This window comes from Tenrec ecaudatus, chromosome 12 (assembly GCF_050624435.1).
Source record: "Tenrec ecaudatus isolate mTenEca1 chromosome 12, mTenEca1.hap1, whole genome shotgun sequence".
NCBI classification, from domain to species: domain Eukaryota; kingdom Metazoa; phylum Chordata; class Mammalia; order Afrosoricida; family Tenrecidae; genus Tenrec; species Tenrec ecaudatus.
The window spans coordinates 62,268,389-62,286,611 of record NC_134541.1 but is presented as its reverse complement, the minus strand read 5'-3'; the positions used below and the strand labels follow the sequence as shown (position 1 = coordinate 62,286,611).

Sequence of the window (18,223 nt, the reverse complement as noted above, 5' to 3'; positions counted from 1 at the left end):
AAGCAGATGGACATTGAGCCTCTAGTCAAGTATTCCCTCAACACAAGAACACTTCACTTTGCTCTAATAATCTGGCATTCTGAGATGCTCACCTGCCTGAAACAATCACTGAAGACAAAATGGGTGTATAATAAGGTGACCAGACGTCCGATTTTTAACAATTTTTCCCGTGTCCCATGGCGTTTTTTAAAAGTCCTGATTTTTGGAAAGAATGCACGACAAGCTAGGATAAATAGCTGCCATGTAGCTATTTCACCAGGATATGAGTTTTATCAATGGTATCCCACTGGTGTTCCGCTTTACCAATGTTAAAATATGGTCACCTTAGTGTATAAGCAAAAGTGGTGAAGAAAGGTGATGGTGTCCGGCTATCAAAAGATATAGCACCTGGGGTCTTAAAAGGCTTCAAGATAACAAGCGGCCATCTAGTTGAGAAGCAACAAAGCCCACATGGAAGAAGCACACCAGCCTGTGTGATTGTAAAGTGTCAATGGGATCAGGTATCAAAGACCCAGATTAAAAAAAAAAAATCACATCAATGTGAATTGGGGAGGCGGGGGGTGTTATAGAGTGCGGAGTGGAGGACCAAAGCCAATCTATAGGCAATTGGACATCCTCTTACAGAAGAGTCTCAGAGAGAAGACAGGCCAGCCAGGTTGCAGTATAGCACCGATGAAACATACACCTTTCTTCTGGTTCTTTAATGCTTCCTTACCCACACTATCATGACCCCAATTTTAACTTACAAATCTGGCTAGACCAGATGTTGTACATGGGTACAGATAGGAGCTGGAAAAACAGGGAATATAGGACAGATAAACTCCTTAGGACCAATATTGAGAGTGGCCATACCAGGAGGGGAAGGGGAAGGTAGAGGGAGAAAGGGGAAACTGATCACAATGGCCTACCTATAACTCCCTCCCAGGGGGATGGACAACAGATAAGGGCGTAAAGGGAGACATTAGACAGTGTAAGACATGGAAAAATAATAGTAATCTATAAATTATCAATGGTTCATGAGGGAGGGATAGAGGGGAAGAAATGAGGAGCTGATACCAAGGGCTCAAGTTGTTAAGAAAATATTTTGAAAACAATAATGGCAACACATGTACAAATGTGCTTGACACAATGGATGGATGTATGGACTGTGATAAAAGTTGTACAAGCCCCAAAGAAAATGATTCAAACAAAACAAAAAAAACCACAAAACCACAAGATAGAAAGATGGAGAACTAGAAATCACAAAAGAAAAAACAATCAGAGCTGATCAATGCAACTGTGAACAATGAGTAAAAGGCTCAATACACCAGGCCAAGAGATTACTGAATAAGGAATTAACTCTTATTATTATACAAAAGTCCACCTCAAATAATGAGGATAGATAAATGAGGCAATTTGACGCTGGAGAACAAACAGCCAGTACCCAGAAACTTAGGCGCTCCCCCTTGTGAGTAACCAAAGAAATGAAACCGAAATTCCCCCTTCACCAGTCAGATACTTGTATAAAGACAAGTGACATCTGATGTGAACCTAGGGATGGGGAAAACAGGGGTCCGCTTGCTGGTGGGAGCTGGCTTGCTGAGATAACCGTTCTGGCAGCACAGATACAAACACATGATTTAGAAGTACTTATACATGATCAAAGACAGATAAAAACATGTACAAAGACCATCATTGCAACACTAATTTCTAGCAGTAAAAATATGTGCTTTCAGAGTTCAAATAGATTAATATGCATATTGATGTTGGTTGCCTGGGGATCAATTCCAACTAATGGCTACCCCATGTGTTAAGAGCAGAAGTACCGCACAGGGGCTGCTTCCTGTACTTATTACAGAGATGTACTGCCAGGCCTGTCTTCCCTGGAGTCACTAGTCAAGCACAAACCACTTGTCTACGGCACCGTTAAAAAGGACAGGACCTATTTATTTGTGTATGCCCTAGAGAACCCTCAAGACAGAGGGGGCGTGATCTCTCTCTCATGCATTTAAAAAAACTACGTGTACATGCATAGAAATTCCCTGGAAAGGGAGTAGGAAGATAAATACTGAATTACTAGCCATAATTCGCCCAGATGATAGAAGTGTACAGCAATAAAAGAAGTGTTTTCCTAAATTTCAAAAGAAAATAATTCTGTGTGAATCAAATGAGACGTTTCCTAGTTCTCAGAGCATTTCGCTCATGTCAGCCTTTAGAAGCTTCCTGAACAGAGGAGCTATTCCGGGTCCCCAGTGTTACTCACAGCCTGGGAAGTGGACACAACTGTTGTGCTAACTGGTACTTGTCGCATACTGGGGGCTCCCGTGCCAATGCTGATGGGGGCGTTTGCAGCCCCCGACGCCACTGCCACAGTCTTGGACACAGCTGCATTCATACTGGGCAAGGACACTGCAGACGTATGCACGGCTCCGGACCCAGTCGTCACTGAGGTGCCCTGCTTGGCATGGGCTGCAACTGTGATGGTCTGGCCGGCTTTGGGAGGCATCATGCCCAGACCCTGTACAATGCGGATGGTGGCAGCCGGCTTTGCTTCTGACGAGGCCATTGTGCTCTTCCCCTTCTGGTCGGCCACACTCACACCAAGTGCTGGCATCAAGCGAAATGCTGAACTCGAAGCTTCTGCTGGCTTGAGGTCAGGAGTCACCTTGACCACAGTGGTGCCTGCTGGAGTGGATGAAGGGGCACTGGCCGAGCTGGCCTTGGCAGGGCTCTCATTTGTGTGGACTGGGTTTGAGGTGACGTGTAAGGTAGCCGAAATGCCTTTGCCTGCAGTGCCACTTCCAGTCCCAAAGAGGTCCTGGGTCAGTTTGACTGTGGTGACCTGGGACTTGGCCAGCGTGGCCATCATGTCCGGAGTGATTCGCAAGACGGTCTGGCCTTTGGCATCAGTGGTGATGGAAGAGGGTGGCAGACGCAGCACATCCTTTCCCTGGATACGAAAGTTAGTGGCCGTGAGAGGGATGCTGTTGCCTGTTGGGGGCTTCACACCAAGCTGCCCGGTGATTGCCACCTGTAGGGAGAAGGAACAATATTGATGAAGGCGTAAAATAGTAAGCTGACTAGGAAGTATAATTTCACAAGTAAAATTGTTTTAACTTTGAAAAATCATAAACGTTCACAAAATTCCAACAAACAAACCAATCACTGCTGTCAAGTAAGTCGACTACGATTCACAGCTAAGGACAGAGCAGAATTGCTCTCCTGGGATTCGGAGGCGCTACATCTCTGCAGGAGTGCAGGGCCTCATCTTTCTCCCTCGGAGCAACTGGTGGGCTTGAATCACTGGCTCTGCAGTTAGGTCTTTGATTTTTAACCCCACTACACCACCAGGGTTCTTTCATTGACAAAATAACAAATCCATGTATCCCCAACCAATGACAACACTTATAATTCTGCCGGCCTTGTTCTATCTTTCCTTCCCTTTTGGCGTGAATGGGGGCAGGGAAGGAGTGGGGGAGAAGGAAGAACTAGAATGTTCTAAAACTATTAATACCTAGAACATTAGTAAATCCAAGATACATCAGCTTGCGAATCAACACTTCTATGCTCATCTCCAGCCTAATAAAGAAAAAAAATTTTTTGAATAGCTACAATACTATGGGCAATACTGAAAACTACCCTCTATACCACCTAAGAAAACAGCATGTACCAATACTTCCCCAACTATCTCCAAACGGTGTGCTTATAGCTCAAACAATCACCATTTGTAAGAGGCAGTATGGCAATGAGAACATGAGCTTTGGGGTTCGACTGCTGGATTCACGCGTCAACTCCACTAACTTACTAACTTCTATCTGTGGTCGATCTTCACATGTAACCCTGAGATAGTCATATACATGGTTAACTCTACCAGGAATAGTACGTTCCAGAGGAACAGTATCACACTCGTCATCAAAAAGAACAATTTATCATCTATCTTGAAGTACAATGCTATGATAGGATAATATCTATACATCTGTAAGGAAAACTACTGTATATACTTGAGTATAAGCCAACCCGAATATCAGCTGAGGCACCTAATTGTACCACAAAAACTGCATAAAAAGTGTGTTGAAAAACTTAGTTTATACTCAAGTATATATGGTAGTTAATATCACTTTTAATCAAATTTATGAACCATTCAATAAAGCCAGTGATAAAGAAATTGAAGAATTCTACCAGTCTGAAATTGAACAAAACATGCAGTCAAAAAAAAAACAAACATGCAGTCAAGATGCACTGATAATTATTGGCCGTTAGAATTCAAGAGTTAGAAACAAATAAGAAGGATCAAAAGTTGAAAAATATGGGCATAGTGATAACAAAGATGGAGATCGTATAGCAAAATTTTTCAAAACCAGTAATTACTTTTTTTTCAACACAAACAACAACTATACAGCTGAATCATGCCAGATGGAATGCACAAGAATCAGACAACCACATCATGGGAGGAGATGATGGAGCCTCAGTCTCATCAGACAATGCCACGGCCCAGCTGTTTTAACAGACCATCAACGACGCACACCCAAGTTCAGAAAGAAGCTGAAAACAAACAAATAAATACAAGTCAACAATAGCCAATTATAACCTTGACTCTATCCCAGCACAATCTGGAGACCTAACAACAGATCGGACGCAGTGAAGACCAGATGGCAGTGGGAGGGCATCACTCTCAGCATACGTGTAGAAAAAAAATCAAAACAAAACCCAGCCAACCTCACTGCCTTACAGTCTAGTTCCATACTGATATATGCAACTCGCAACAGCCCTGCAGGATAGAACAGAACTGCCCAGTGGGTCTGACACTGGGAACTCTTTTAAGGGAGGAGGAAAGCCTCATTCCTGTCCTGTGGAGCATTTGGGGGCTTTGAATGGCAGCTGGCAGCCAAAAGCGTAACCCATTATGCCAGCAAGGCTCAAAGGAGCAAGAAGTCATTAAAGGGACAGGAAAGAAAGGCAAGACAAAAGTGAATGTCACAAAAAAAGATTGTCAAAACTTGCTCTCAAAAAGATAACGCTCACAAGACCTGGGATTACAAAACCAAAAGGGAAGAGCATGTTTAGCTGAAAGTGAAGAAAAAATTCAATAAACCTTGAGAGTTGAAATATTAAGGAATTCTATAAGCAAAATATTGAATTATGCAAGAAGCAGCAAAAGAAGATGGAAGAGAAGAGAGAGAGAGAAATGGCCACCAGGTAGCAACCATGGACAGAGCCTCTGCAAGTCCTGAAGATAGCCCAGGAGTCTGTCTTCAGCAGGTCCAAGGAAGAAGCAAGTTCCCTCAGTCTTAGGGGAAAGAAATCTTGTAAACTATGGTTCACCAGAAAATGATGATTTATAATTCAACTCTTAGTATTAAAGGTTAATAACAATTTTTTAAATGTAAGAAATATGACAAAAATAATAATTTATAAATTATCAAGGGCTCATGAGGGAGGGGATAGTGGGGAGGGAGGGGGGAAAAAAAGAGGATGTGATGCCAAGGGCTTAAGTGGAGAGCAAATGCTTTGAAAATGATAAGGGCAATGAATGTACAAAATTTACACAATTGATGTATGTATGGATTGTGGTAAGAGTTGTATGAGCCCCTAATAAAACATTTTTAAAAAGACATTATTTTGGGGAAAAATGTAAGAAATATATAGGGTCACTGAACCAAAAAATATTTACTGGTCAACAGTCAACCACTTCAAGAGATAGCGTATAATCTGAAGGAAGTCATTGAAGATGCGGGTGAAAAACAAGCACCCTGGAATCGATGGAATGCTGACTGAAATGTTTCAGAAAACTGGTGCAGTGCTTGCGGCACTCAGTGGTACATGTGAGAAATACTGAAGACAGCGCCTTGGCCAAGCAGAACTGGAAGAGATTCATATCTGTGCCAATTCCAAACAAAGGTGACACAAAGGAATGAAGATTTTTGAACAGTATGATCAATAACACATGCAAGTAAAATTTTGCTGAGACAATTTAAAAAGTGAATGCAGTAGTCCACTGACAGGAACTGCCAGAACTCCAAGCAGGATCCAGAGAGGCTGGAAGCAGAGAAGACCAGAAAGATGTTTGCTTGTGTTCATTGACCATCCCAAAGGCATTAAACTGCATGAATCATTAACAAACCACAGAACACACTGAGAAGAATAGGAATTCCACAACACTTATGTAATTGCGCTCATGTGAAATATGTACATAGACCAAACAAGGGAATAACGCACGGTTTAACATTAGAAAAGGCGTGCATCAGGGTTTCATCCTTTCACAATACATTCGGAGGCTCAATAGCAACCTACAGATGACACAACCCTGCTTCCTGATGGAGCTACACTCAGTGCTCAGGGAAGCCAGCAGCCACACAGTCAATGCTGCTAAAGACTTCTTTAATGTCTTAAACAGAAGAATGGATGCATTTGCATTAGGATGCTGCCTCAAAATACCGAGTACATCATTGAATGCCAGAAAAACAAACAAATCTGTTTTGGAAGAAGTAGTCAGACCTCTCCCAGAAAGTGATGACGGTGAGATGGCATTGTCTCTTGTGCTTTGCATATGATAACCAGGCAGGACGTAGAAAAGGAAAGCATACTTGATAAAGTGAGATCACAGACAATGTGGAAGAGCCTCGGTAAGAGGGACTGCCAAAGGGGGTGGACTCACACAGTGGCTTCAACAGTGGGCTCAAAAATGCACCCATTATGAAGCCGACGCAGGGCCAACAGTGTTTCTTTCTGTTGTACAGTGGGCAGAGACAAGCATGAGCCAACTTGAAGGCAGCTAACAAGAACAGTAACAAAGCCGGCCTTGGAGGCAAATTTTTAGCTTTAAAATGGATTCACCTATAAAATAAACTGGGATACCCCCAAGGGATGTGCTCCTTTACCCATCGATCATACAAAGTCAAACTGCACCACTGGGTAAAAGATGAGAAGGCAAGGAGTCATCGGCAGGAAAATGGATGGATGGAAACAGCAAGAGTGACGACACTGACCGCAGCGATGGGACCACTGTCACAAAACAATTTATATATGAGTAGTTGGATGGGAATCTAATCTATGGTATAAACTTTCACCTAAATCACAACATAAAACAAACAAATACATAAGAGTATCTACACCATAAAGCTGTTTGATGCCGCTGAGTCTGTTTCAACTCATTGTGACCCTGTGTGTAACGGAAGGAAACACTGCCCGGCCCCACGCCATCCTCACACCCTCACATGTGAGCTCTGTGTCCATCCATGGCATCAAGGGTGGGCTTCTTTGTCGCTGCCCCTCCTCCACTTTATCAAGCATGATGTCCTTCTCCAGGGACTGGCCTCTCCTGACAACATGCCCACATTACGTGAGAGGAAATCTCACCATCCTTGCCTCTAAGGAGCATTCTGACTGTACTTCTTCCGAGACAGATGTGTTTGTTCTTTTAGCAGTTCATGGTACTTTCAATATTCTTTGCCAGCACCACAATTCAAAGGCATCTAATTCTTCTATGGTCTTCCTTATTTAATGTCCTATTTTCACATACATAAGGCAACTGTAAATACCATGGTGAGAAAATCTCAGTGTTAAGAAGACTAAATTAATTTTCTACCATAAGGTCCTTAGGGTAGTGCAAGTTCCCAATAACTACTATTAGCAGCAGTATTAGGAGCTGCTCTAACAATTCTTAGCAGTTTAATTGCTATCTTTTTATATCCACATCAAAAAAGCATAGATGTACTCTTAACTTTTTCACTCATAGTCTACTCCAAATACCAAAGGCTCAGGCAACACACAGAAAGACTATATGGAAAGTAACAGAAGATAACTCTTAAGCTTTACACTGTCCTTGTTGGGAGCACACACCTGAAATCCTGATAAATTAAGGAGTAAAGATCCTAACATCCTTTCCCAGATTCTCCCATCCAAAGAGTGTGTTCACTTACCTGCTTAATGATGTTCTGCCCTGTGACGTTCTGAATGACAGTTGCTGTGGAAGAACTGGGAGTCAAGCTTCCAGGAGAACTGGTGGCTGGCTTGCTCACAGGACTGGCAGTGGCAGTGAGGCCTGTTACCGTGAGCCCCGCCTGCCCAGCTCCAGGCCGCTGTACAGTGGGTGTGGTGGCCTGGGCTTTGACTGGAACAGTGGCCGTCACTGTCTAGTTCAGAAGATGAGGCCAGAATTCAGATTAGACACTAATGTGTAGAGCAAGCAGAATCTCCACCACCCAAGTTACCTTTCCTCCTGATTCTGCTGGGCCCCTTCACAACACGGTTTAGTTAATAAAACAGTGTGTGAGACTCACTGCTCTCTAAAATGAGCAGTGTACAATTCTTGTATTTGTAAGAACATCTTAATTTTCAGTTCGCATTTACATGTAACATCTCATTTTAACCCTAATTATACACTAAAAATGAGTATTAATGTATTATAATTCAATTGTAAAGAGAGGTGAAGAATCTTTTCTAAAATTACACAACCAGTTACTATAATTCAGCCAAGAGCAAAGGCAGGCCCATGAATTGTTGCAGGAGTTACTGCATTCAACATTATCACTACTAACAACAATCTCAGGACGTGCCCAAGTGGACCGTCAACCATCACTTCCCAAGCCCCTTCAGAAGCCCCGTTACCTGGGGCACTACTTTGGTCTGTGCAGTAGTGGCTGGAACCCGGATCTGAGGCCCTGCTTGCATCTGTGGCAGCGTCTGTGTGGATCCTGTGGACTGCTGGGTGACAGCCGGAAGGCCAGACTGGGCCACAACACGCACCTGCGGCAGTCCAGCAGAGCCAGAGTGACTCACTACCCGGGCAGCAGCTTGAGAAGTTGGTGGCGTCTGGCTGGAGGATGGGGAAAGCATTGTTCCCAGCTGGGGCATTGTGGGTGAGGACACCAGAAGAACACTAGGAGGAAAACCAGGAAAAAAGCAAAACACCTTAGGCAGGCACACATGAGATTTTGAGGGAGAAAGCTGGGGGAGAAAGAGAGAGGCTTACCTCGAGCTAGATTTAGCTGGCTCTGAGACAGTACTCGGAGCACTTTTGCTCACCGAGGAGACTGGTGGAGGGGAGAGAGGAGTAGCAGGCAAGGCTGGAGTGGTGGGAGTCACTGGAGTAACAGGGGTGGGGGGCATGCTGGAGTCACTGAGGCTCAGCTGGCTCTGCTCGGAGGAGCCACTCCCAATGACCTTGATGGAACTCTCCTTGCTATTCGACTTCTGCAAACAAAGGTGCAGACAGTTCAGAGGGAGATTTCATGAAGGTTCAACTGAAGGGAAGTGTGCCTTCTGCAGGCCTGAAATCAACAGGGCACACGTCCTACTGAGGTCACTTACCGCTTTGGAGGGGGGCTTGGGTTTTTGTTGAAGGGCTTTCCTGGCTTTTGCTGCTGCTGCGTGTGCCTGGTGAATCCTCTCTGCAAACAACAGTAGTACATTTCAACAACAGCACTCCGAGGAGAATGGCAACTTTACAACCAAAGCCTCACAAAGACATTACTAATGAAGAAAGTTACAGACCAACATCCCTTGGGGGCATAGAGGCAAAAATTCTCTGCAAAGTCACAACCAACAGAATCCAATAATGTATCAAAAAAAAAAAAATCACGACCAAGTAGGACTCATACCAGGTATGCAATGATAGCTCAACACTGGAAAATCAATCAATGTAATACATCATAGAGATGAAGCAAAGGAAAAGAACCACAGCGGACACCGAAATCGCCATTTGACAAAAGCCAACACTAGCTCTTCATAAACACACAAAACTAATAGGAACAGAAGGGACAATCCTTAACCTAATGAGAAGCATCCATAGAAAGCCAATGGTAAACATGACTCTCAATTGAGAAAAACTAAAGCATTTCCTTGTAAATAGGTGTCAGACAAGTATGCTCTTTATTCCCACTAAATCCTAGTACCAACGTAAGAACAGTGAGTTCTTACCTCAAGGCCCTGCTTCATACTTGCACTCAGAAAGGGAACTCAGAGGACACAGGTGCTACAGCAAAATATGGTGAAGAAATTAAATGGTGCCCAGCTATCAGATAAAATAATGTCTGGTCTTAAAGGCTTATCTCCAAACAAGCACCCATCTAAGTGGAAAGTCCACAAAGAAAAAGCACACCACCATCAATCACCGAAGGACTGTATATCATATAATCTGGAGTCGAAGGAGGAATTAGTATCAGAGCCTAAATTGTGAGAATCTGGTTTGCAGAAGGCAATGGATGACGGTGGGAGCCCAAGGTACATTTGTGGAACTACCTAGGAAAGAAGCCTCCGGTGAACTCCCTCTGGCCACAGCTGAGAGTTGGGAGGAAAGTGGTTACTAACCAGAGGGCACTGGAGAGTATGGAAGATCGAAGGGATAAACCTAAGTTGAACAAGTGAGCCCCCATCTAATGCTGGACATGATCTAGTTTTCAACAGTTTCTGTATTTCTGTTTTGTTTGTTTGTTTATAATGGGATTTACCTCAGAGGTGTCATTTCATTGGGGCCACCCTCTCGAAGCTGCGTTACATGCTCTTGTTTTTCACTGTATGAAAGCAGGACTGATGAACCTTATAGGGACAGCAAGCAGAGCAGGGTTTGAGGGAGAGTGGGATTCAGTGGTGGTGGTGGGGTCGGTTTAAAAGGGAGACGAAATCAAGGAATCCAAGAAGAAAAAGAATATTTGGAAACTGACTGTGGTAGCAATTGTACAATACTGCTTTACATGATTGAACTATGAAGTGATATATGTCTTAACTCCCAATTAATAATAAATATTTTTAAATGTCTTTTATACCTTAGTAAATACTGTGCTGTGAGTCTTAACCAGATCTATGAGGCAAGAAGGGGAAATTAAGGGCATCCAATTTGTCACAGTAGAAATACAATTTACAGATTACAGTAGTTAAGTTTATTGTGCCAACCTGGCCGATATACACATGTGGGGTTAAAGGACAGGCAGAGGGATAAATGGCTCAGTGAGTCTCACCTTTCTAGTTCTTGGGTCTCTTGCTTTCTGATGGTCGGACAAGGGTGCAGCTGCCTTAGCCAATTCCCTATTAGCTAGCAAGGCTCTCTTCCTGCAAGACACCCCTGAGGAGAAGCCACGTGGACCTACCCCGATGCAGCCCTGGGTGCTGGAGCACCCGTGTGGAGACTCCTGCCAGCGCTGAGAGGCTTACACATTCACGGACTCGGCTTTCCTCCAATAGTCGGTGTCATAGTGTGTGTTTTGTGAGATGAAGGAGGACTTTGTGGATTGGTGTTGGACTTGTGGGCTTGAGCAGCACTGGGTTGGGATATTTTCTTGATGTGCATTTAACCTTTATATAAAACTCTCTCTTATACTTGAGTTTCCATGGATTTGTTTCTCTAAAGTACCCAGACTACCACACAGATTATATAATTCAATACATGGAAAACCCCAAAGAGTTGACCAAAAAAATGATTGGAATTAATTTAAAGATTCCGAGAAGTGGCAAGGGTACAAGAGCAACATACAAAGATGAGCTGGATTCCTGTATATTAATGAAGAAAGCTTTGAAAAGGAAATCACAAAAATAGTACCATTGATACTAGCCACATCAAAGATGAAATACTTATGGAATAAACCCAACAAGATAAATAAAAGATCTGTAGAAAACTGAAATACTGCTATAAGAAGCCAACGGAAATCTACATGAATGGAAGAGTCTACCATGCTGTGAATAGAAAGACTTTGATTACTGTGAAAATGCCAACACTATCCAAAGGGATCCATAGATATCATTCAATCCTGACCCAGATTCCAACATCATTCTTTAAAGAACTGGAAAAACGAATCACCAGCTTGACATGGAAAGGGGCAGCAGATGAGAAAAGCACTACTGAAAAAGAATGGAGGAGGAGGCCTCTCGCGTCCCAATCTGAAAGCCTACTACACAGCCACGGCAGTCACAACAGGCTGCCACTGTGGAAACGACAGAGTCGAACAGGACTGGCCGTGCAAAGGCATGCAGTGGTGTGGCATGCAACTATGCTTACAGTGCGAGGCATAGGGCTTCCACGACACCTCCCTGTGTTCATGTGGAACCTCTACACGGACCAAGAGCATTATCAGCAAAGGTCTGCGCCAGGCGTTTATCCTTTCACCATACGTATGCAAGCTGTGTGCTGAGCAAATAATCCGAGAAGCTGGACATAAGAAGAACATGGCATTGGGATTTGAGAAAGGTTTATTAAATATCTGCCATATGCGCATGACACGATCCTGGTTGCTAAATGCAAGCTACCTAAAGAACTTGCTTATCAAAAATTGAAGACTGTAAGTTTCAATAAGGATTGCAACTCGATGTAATGAAAATAAAAATCCTTGTAACTGGACCAAAAAGTAACATCATGATAAAGAGAGAAAAGAATTGCTAAGGATTTAATCTTGCTTAGAATCATAATCAATGCTCATGGAAGAAGCAGTCAAGAAGCTAAACATCATACTGTGTTGGGGAGACTTCATCTCATGTGCTTTGGCCATGTTATCAGGAGAGAGCAGGCCCTGGAGGACATGATGCTTGGTAAAATGGAGGGGCAGTGAAAAATGAGGAAGGTCCTTGATGAGATGGTCTGACACAGTGGCTACAACAATGGGCTCACACCAGGAACCATTGTGAGCAGGGTGCAGGACCAGACAGTGTTTCATCCCATTGTACAAAGGGTTGCTATGAATCAGAACGGACTTGACAGCACCTAACAACAACAGTGTGTTGGGAAAACCTACACAAGACATTTTTAAAGTGCTGAACAGCAAAGATGTCATTAAGGTGGGCCTGACCCAAGCTGGGTACTTTCAATTGCCTCATATGCACCAAAAGTTAGATAATGAATAAAGAAGAATGCAGGAGAACTGAAGCATTTAAATTATGGTATTGGTGAAACGTATTTAAAGTACTGCTAGAAAAAAACAAATCTGTCTGGAAAGAAGTACAAGCCAGAATACTTCTTAGAATAAAGGACAGTGAGATTTCACCCAACACACTTTGGGAATGCTGTCATGAGACACCAAAACATGGAAAAGGACATCATGCTTGGTAAAGAGTTGGCCAGAAAGAGGACAGGAAGACCCTCACAAGACAGATAGATGGACACAGGGGCTGCAACAATGGACTCAGACATAACGGTATTAGGAGGCAGGCACACGGCTGGGCAGTGTTTCTTTCTGTTGTTCGTGGGGTTACCATGAGTGAGACCTGACTCAATGGCACTGAACAACAATAACAAATTGCTGAGCTTCAACAAAGGGTCCAAACAATAAATGGGGACGGTGAGTCTCTTTAACAAACGGTGTTGGCTACACTGGATATCCATTTGCAGAAGAATGAAATAGAACCCACACTTCACTCCATGTATAAAAAATGGAACTCAAAATGGATCAAAGATCTAAATGTAAAACCTACAGCTAACAGGATCGTCAATGAAAACAAGGAAAAACTTAGGCGCCCTAATATATGGTATCAACACACGATCAAGGAAAATAAGGGGTGACTGGGGCCTCGGAAAATCAGACACTCAGGTGCATCAAGAGCTTGCACCGAAGACTGGAAAAATGACCCACACGCCAGGGAAAACATTGTGGCAACAGCCTACCAAACAACAGAATATATGACCAAACACTTCAACAAAGATCACATGCAAGCTGCCAATCCATTTATAGTGAAATGCTTGTGATCAACAACTATTTGAGATTCAAATCAAAACAACAAGATGCCGATTGTACAGAGGTCCCCCACGGGAGCATGTACCAGCTTCTGACTTGGGTCTGAGTGGAGGTCTCTGTAGGCTGCCGGGCCTGAACTGTTTGTTTGGTGCACCTCTTCCCCTGTTCCACAGGCCAGGCCTGATGGAGGCCTGGGTCCCAAGGCCTATGCTGCTGGTGGGCAGCACTTGCAGGGTTTTCAAGGTCTATGGCAACAGAGGGCAGCCAATGAATTATCCAGCTGCTGAAGCGAGCCAAGTTGTGTATCATGAAAGAAGAGTGCGAAAAGGATGAGCTAATTTTGCATGGTGCTGTCTTAACTATCAGAGCGATAACAAGGCCATCACCTACACTTACGAGTTGATGACCAACTGAGTGTTGAAATGTGATGAACCTGAAAATGTGGGAAACATTTTAAAACAATAAGCTATCTGCTTGGAGAGGTCATGCAGCAGGGAGATTAGCTATGACTGAAATCTTAAAACCTGCCAGGATCTATCTTGTAGAGGGCATCAGAGCTGACAAGACAGACAAAACACTCTGTGCTAGACATGGTGTTCAATAATGTAGCTGCAATTCTGATGCAGAGACTTATATTCACAAGTCAAAAAGCATGACCAGGGAGCAATGCAGCACGCAGAGCCCAAAACAAATGAGGTTTCTATGCAACACATCAGAGAAGAGCTACCTGAACTGTCAAAAAAAAAAGGCAGACCCTTGATTTAATTTTATCAAGCTCTAATTGAATCTTTACTATAGGAATAATTGACGTAACCCAGAGAAATAGCTATTACTCCATTCTCATTGGCATCTAAATCAGAGCCTGCAATCCTCTGTCCTTCATACTCCAAGTTTTCACAACTTCTCCTTGGTGAAGGACAACCTATATACATTACTACTCCTCTTTCTTTAATGAAAAATTACACTTTCCTTTCTCATCTCTAGCGGATTCTGATGCCGATGATGAATGTCAAGCGGAGTTTAAATTAGGATACACGGCTAGGCACTAGCCATGCTGAGCTAATGCAACTGTAGATTAAGCATGGGCCCTCTTTTTCTCTGTGAGGAGCGGGTGGTGGGATGATTCAATCTGGCATGTCTACCAAACACTCTGATCCACTGATATGTTGTTCTCTCCTCTACTAATACCCGTTGGACAGGAGCTAGACAGAAGCTACCTATTTCATGGAAAAGGGAAATTATGTTTAATTGTTTTCAGGATTTATTTCTGGAAATCCATAGTGGGTTATTTGTCATAAAAAAGGCAAAGAACTATATTTGACATCACATTCATCATGAAGTTTTAAAGCAGGAACAAGAACTTAGTAGCAATTATTTGATCATAAATAAAAGTGACCTGTGTTTTTGTTAAAAAATGAAACAAAAAATGAGCTACCACCTCACCTCCGCATTCACAGCAAAGTTCCAACGAATGCTGGCAATAGTGTGGAAAGACGAGAACCTGCCTGCCCTGCTACTGGGCGTGCAGTATGGAGCAACCACTGTGCAAAGTGCTGCAGCTCTGCGTAAGGAAACAGGGAGCTCTACTTGGTGTAGAGCCTAGAGGAAGAAGAGCTGCCCAGTGAGCGCGCAGGTGCGCACCCAGCTCCTCACAACATCACTCACAAAAGTCAAAAGACGGAAACAATCTCAATGCCCAACATTTGGCACATACACAAAAGGGAATCCTATGCAAAATTAAAGAATAATGAATCTAAGAAGCACCTTATAACATGAGAACATGATGCTGAGTCAAGTTAGTCACAAGTGGACAAACACTGTGAAACCAAACTCAAAACCTAAAATTCAACACCACTGAGTAGAGTCTAACTCCAAGCAACACCATGGACAGAGTAGAACGGCCCTGCGGTGTCCAATGCGGTCACACTTTATGGGCGGCGGGAAGCTCATCCCTCTCCCATGGAGCAGTTGGTGGGTTAACAGCTTACTTCCTGGTTAACAGCCTAACACGTAACCCACCCATCCTCAAACTAGGGGTTCCTGAGTACAAAATCACTAATATAAACATCAAGAAAAGGCTTTCACACTAGAGAAATTATTCACTGACGGTGTGGCAAAGTGGAATTTCTTCATATAGCTTCGTACATGTCTCTAACACCCATCAAATAATTAGGTTGAAACGATGCAAACAGGGTGTGTGAAACACCAATAGAGGGATTGATCAGTTTCCTCTGAGTATAAGTGAGCCAGCCGTCTCGCTCAGAAGCAAAAACAAGAGAAGTCCTGGGTCAGTAGTGAGACATTTTAAATCCCTGCCTGAAGTGGCAGAGGCAGAAGCCATGCCACACTGACACCAGAGGCACCAGAGCAGAAGAGCCAGTGCTGAGACTCAAGACTACGAGGCAGAGGAGGAGATGGGCTTCCTTGCCTGCGGAACAAGGCAGAGAACAAAGGACCATGTGGCTATGGGACTGAGGACCAGCGACAGACATAGCTGCTGGCTGAGAAGCAGTACTTCTGTGGGCCAGTATCTGAATCCTTAGTTTACTGATGCTCACTTGTGCTAACTTCCCTAATAAACACCCATAATTGTGAACACCGTCTATGAGGTGTGTGTCACCACTGTAGTGGGCCATCGAACTCAGCAGGGTAGCACAAGTGTGGGGGTGGAAACACTTGCCACAGTGAGGCAAAGAAAGATGAGGTTGTGTGCCTGTGCCCCCTGCCTTGTGACCACTGCCTGGGGGCTGGTGTGAAGATGGACTCTCCTCCCTGGTGCAGCCAAAGGAGACCACATGTGCCTCACCCACACACCCAGGCCATTTTCTCAGGTTACCAGTAGAGGGAGGGGAAGTCCGGGGCTACAAAGGGTAGCCCAGTGTTAACTTTAGTGAAGGGAAAGCACTATACAATAAGAGGAAGGTTAGGGAAAAATGACGGACGCACAGAAAGAAAACTGGGAGGTTTGTAAACTAAAGCAACAGAGGCGAATACTGTCACACACACAATCCTGCAGTAGTGCAATGAGTACACACTAGGATAGATAAGCAGGCACAAGAGGTGAGGAAAGAACAGTGGGACTATTCTCATGAAGATTTAGAGTTATGGAGCCCTGGTGGTATAGTGCTTATACGATGTGCTAACAGCAAGGTCAGCAGTTCAAAACCACCAACAGCTCCTCGGGACAAAGAAGAGGCTTTCTACTCCCCTTAAGAGCTTTAGTCTTTGGGGGGGGGGGGGGGGGAAGAGGACCTGATGCAAAGGGCTTAAGTGGAGAGCAAATGCTTTGAAAATGATGAGGGCAAAGAATGTACAGATGTGCTTTATACAATTGATGTGTGTATATGTATGGATTGTGATAAGAGTTGTATGAGCCCCTAATAAAATGTTTTAAAAACAAACACAACAACAACAAAAAGAGCTTTAGTCTTGGAAATGCAAAGGGTGACTATGCATTGGCATCGACTAGATGGCAGTGAGTGGGTTCTGGACCTCTGCGGCAAATACATAAATTAATGTGGTGGAGTCCACAGGGGGCAAAGTTGTGATAGCTTCTTAGACCTAATACTTGACGGGGATGAGCAGCTGGGCACGGGCTCAGGTCAATTGGAATAACAGCTCACCAAGATAATGTTCTACATCCTGTTTTGGTGAATAGAAATGAGGGTATTAAAAAGCTCCTGAGCAGCCATCTAAGGTGTAGCTACTGGTCTTTCAAATCCAAGAGGAAAGCAAGAATGAGAAAAGCCACAAAAAAAAAAAAAAATCACTTCAATGACCTAATGGACTACACAGCATCAGGCTCCACAACACTGAAATCAACAAAAGTGGATGGTGCCCAGCTACAATTACCAACTGCTCTAGAAAGGATCATGTTAGAAGGTCCTGAATAGAGAGGGAAAGAAACTCGGAACAGAACTCAAAATCCTAAGATACCAGGCTGACTGGTCTGGCAAAGACTGATGGCACCTCTGAGACCACGGCCGTCAGTGACCCTTCAGGTCTGAAGCAGAACGCACCCCTACGTTAGAAGAACCAATCCTGAAAGATCTTAGGTGCAGCACTTCTCCAGGCACAGAGGCTTAGGGAGGGAGGAGGGCTACAAACAGGAAACACAGGGAGGACGTGGGATAAATGATAGTACATTAAAGGGATTGAAATGGATGAGTTGAAACAAAATGTGTATCAATTGTTGAATGCAAAATTGATGATCTGCTCTGTAAACGTTCACCTAATTCACAATAAAGTGTTAACAAGACCTTCCCGGTGGCCCCACTAGCAGGTTGACTCCTACTTCTGGAGACCTGCCTGCCTGCCTGTCAATGGAAAGACAGAGCAACAGAAATAGGCTCAAAAGTCAGAGCCCCCCTCGCCTAGCAGGACGCACTGCCTCAGAGGGCCCACGCACCAAACTCTTCTTCGCTGCGATCACGATGCAGATAGATCCACAGCTTGCGCCCAATGTCGTATTTCACACACGGGTCCTTTTCATAATGAAGCCGGTCCAGGGCACCACTCACCACTGTATTCACCTACAGGCCGGAAGAAAGCAGAGCCGAGACGGGCAGAGCCACATAACATGGGAATTT

General features: G+C 43.9%; 1 protein-coding gene across 3 annotated transcripts in view; it reads right to left on the bottom strand.

Moving 5' to 3' along the window:
- Positions 1–18,223, bottom strand: part of NFRKB (nuclear factor related to kappaB binding protein) — a 59,564-nt gene that overhangs the window by 8,160 nt on the left and 33,181 nt on the right. For all 3 annotated transcript variants that reach the window (XM_075564085.1, XM_075564086.1, XM_075564088.1), the window contains 6 exons: positions 18,043–18,166; positions 9,289–9,368; positions 8,951–9,171; positions 8,587–8,857; positions 7,899–8,111; positions 2,243–3,010 (listed from right to left, as the gene is read on the bottom strand). In XM_075564085.1, coding sequence (XP_075420200.1) covers positions 2,243–3,010; positions 7,899–8,111; positions 8,587–8,857; positions 8,951–9,171; positions 9,289–9,368; positions 18,043–18,166 — 1,677 coding nt within the window. The remainder of the gene's footprint in view (positions 1–2,242; positions 3,011–7,898; positions 8,112–8,586; positions 8,858–8,950; positions 9,172–9,288; positions 9,369–18,042; positions 18,167–18,223) is intronic.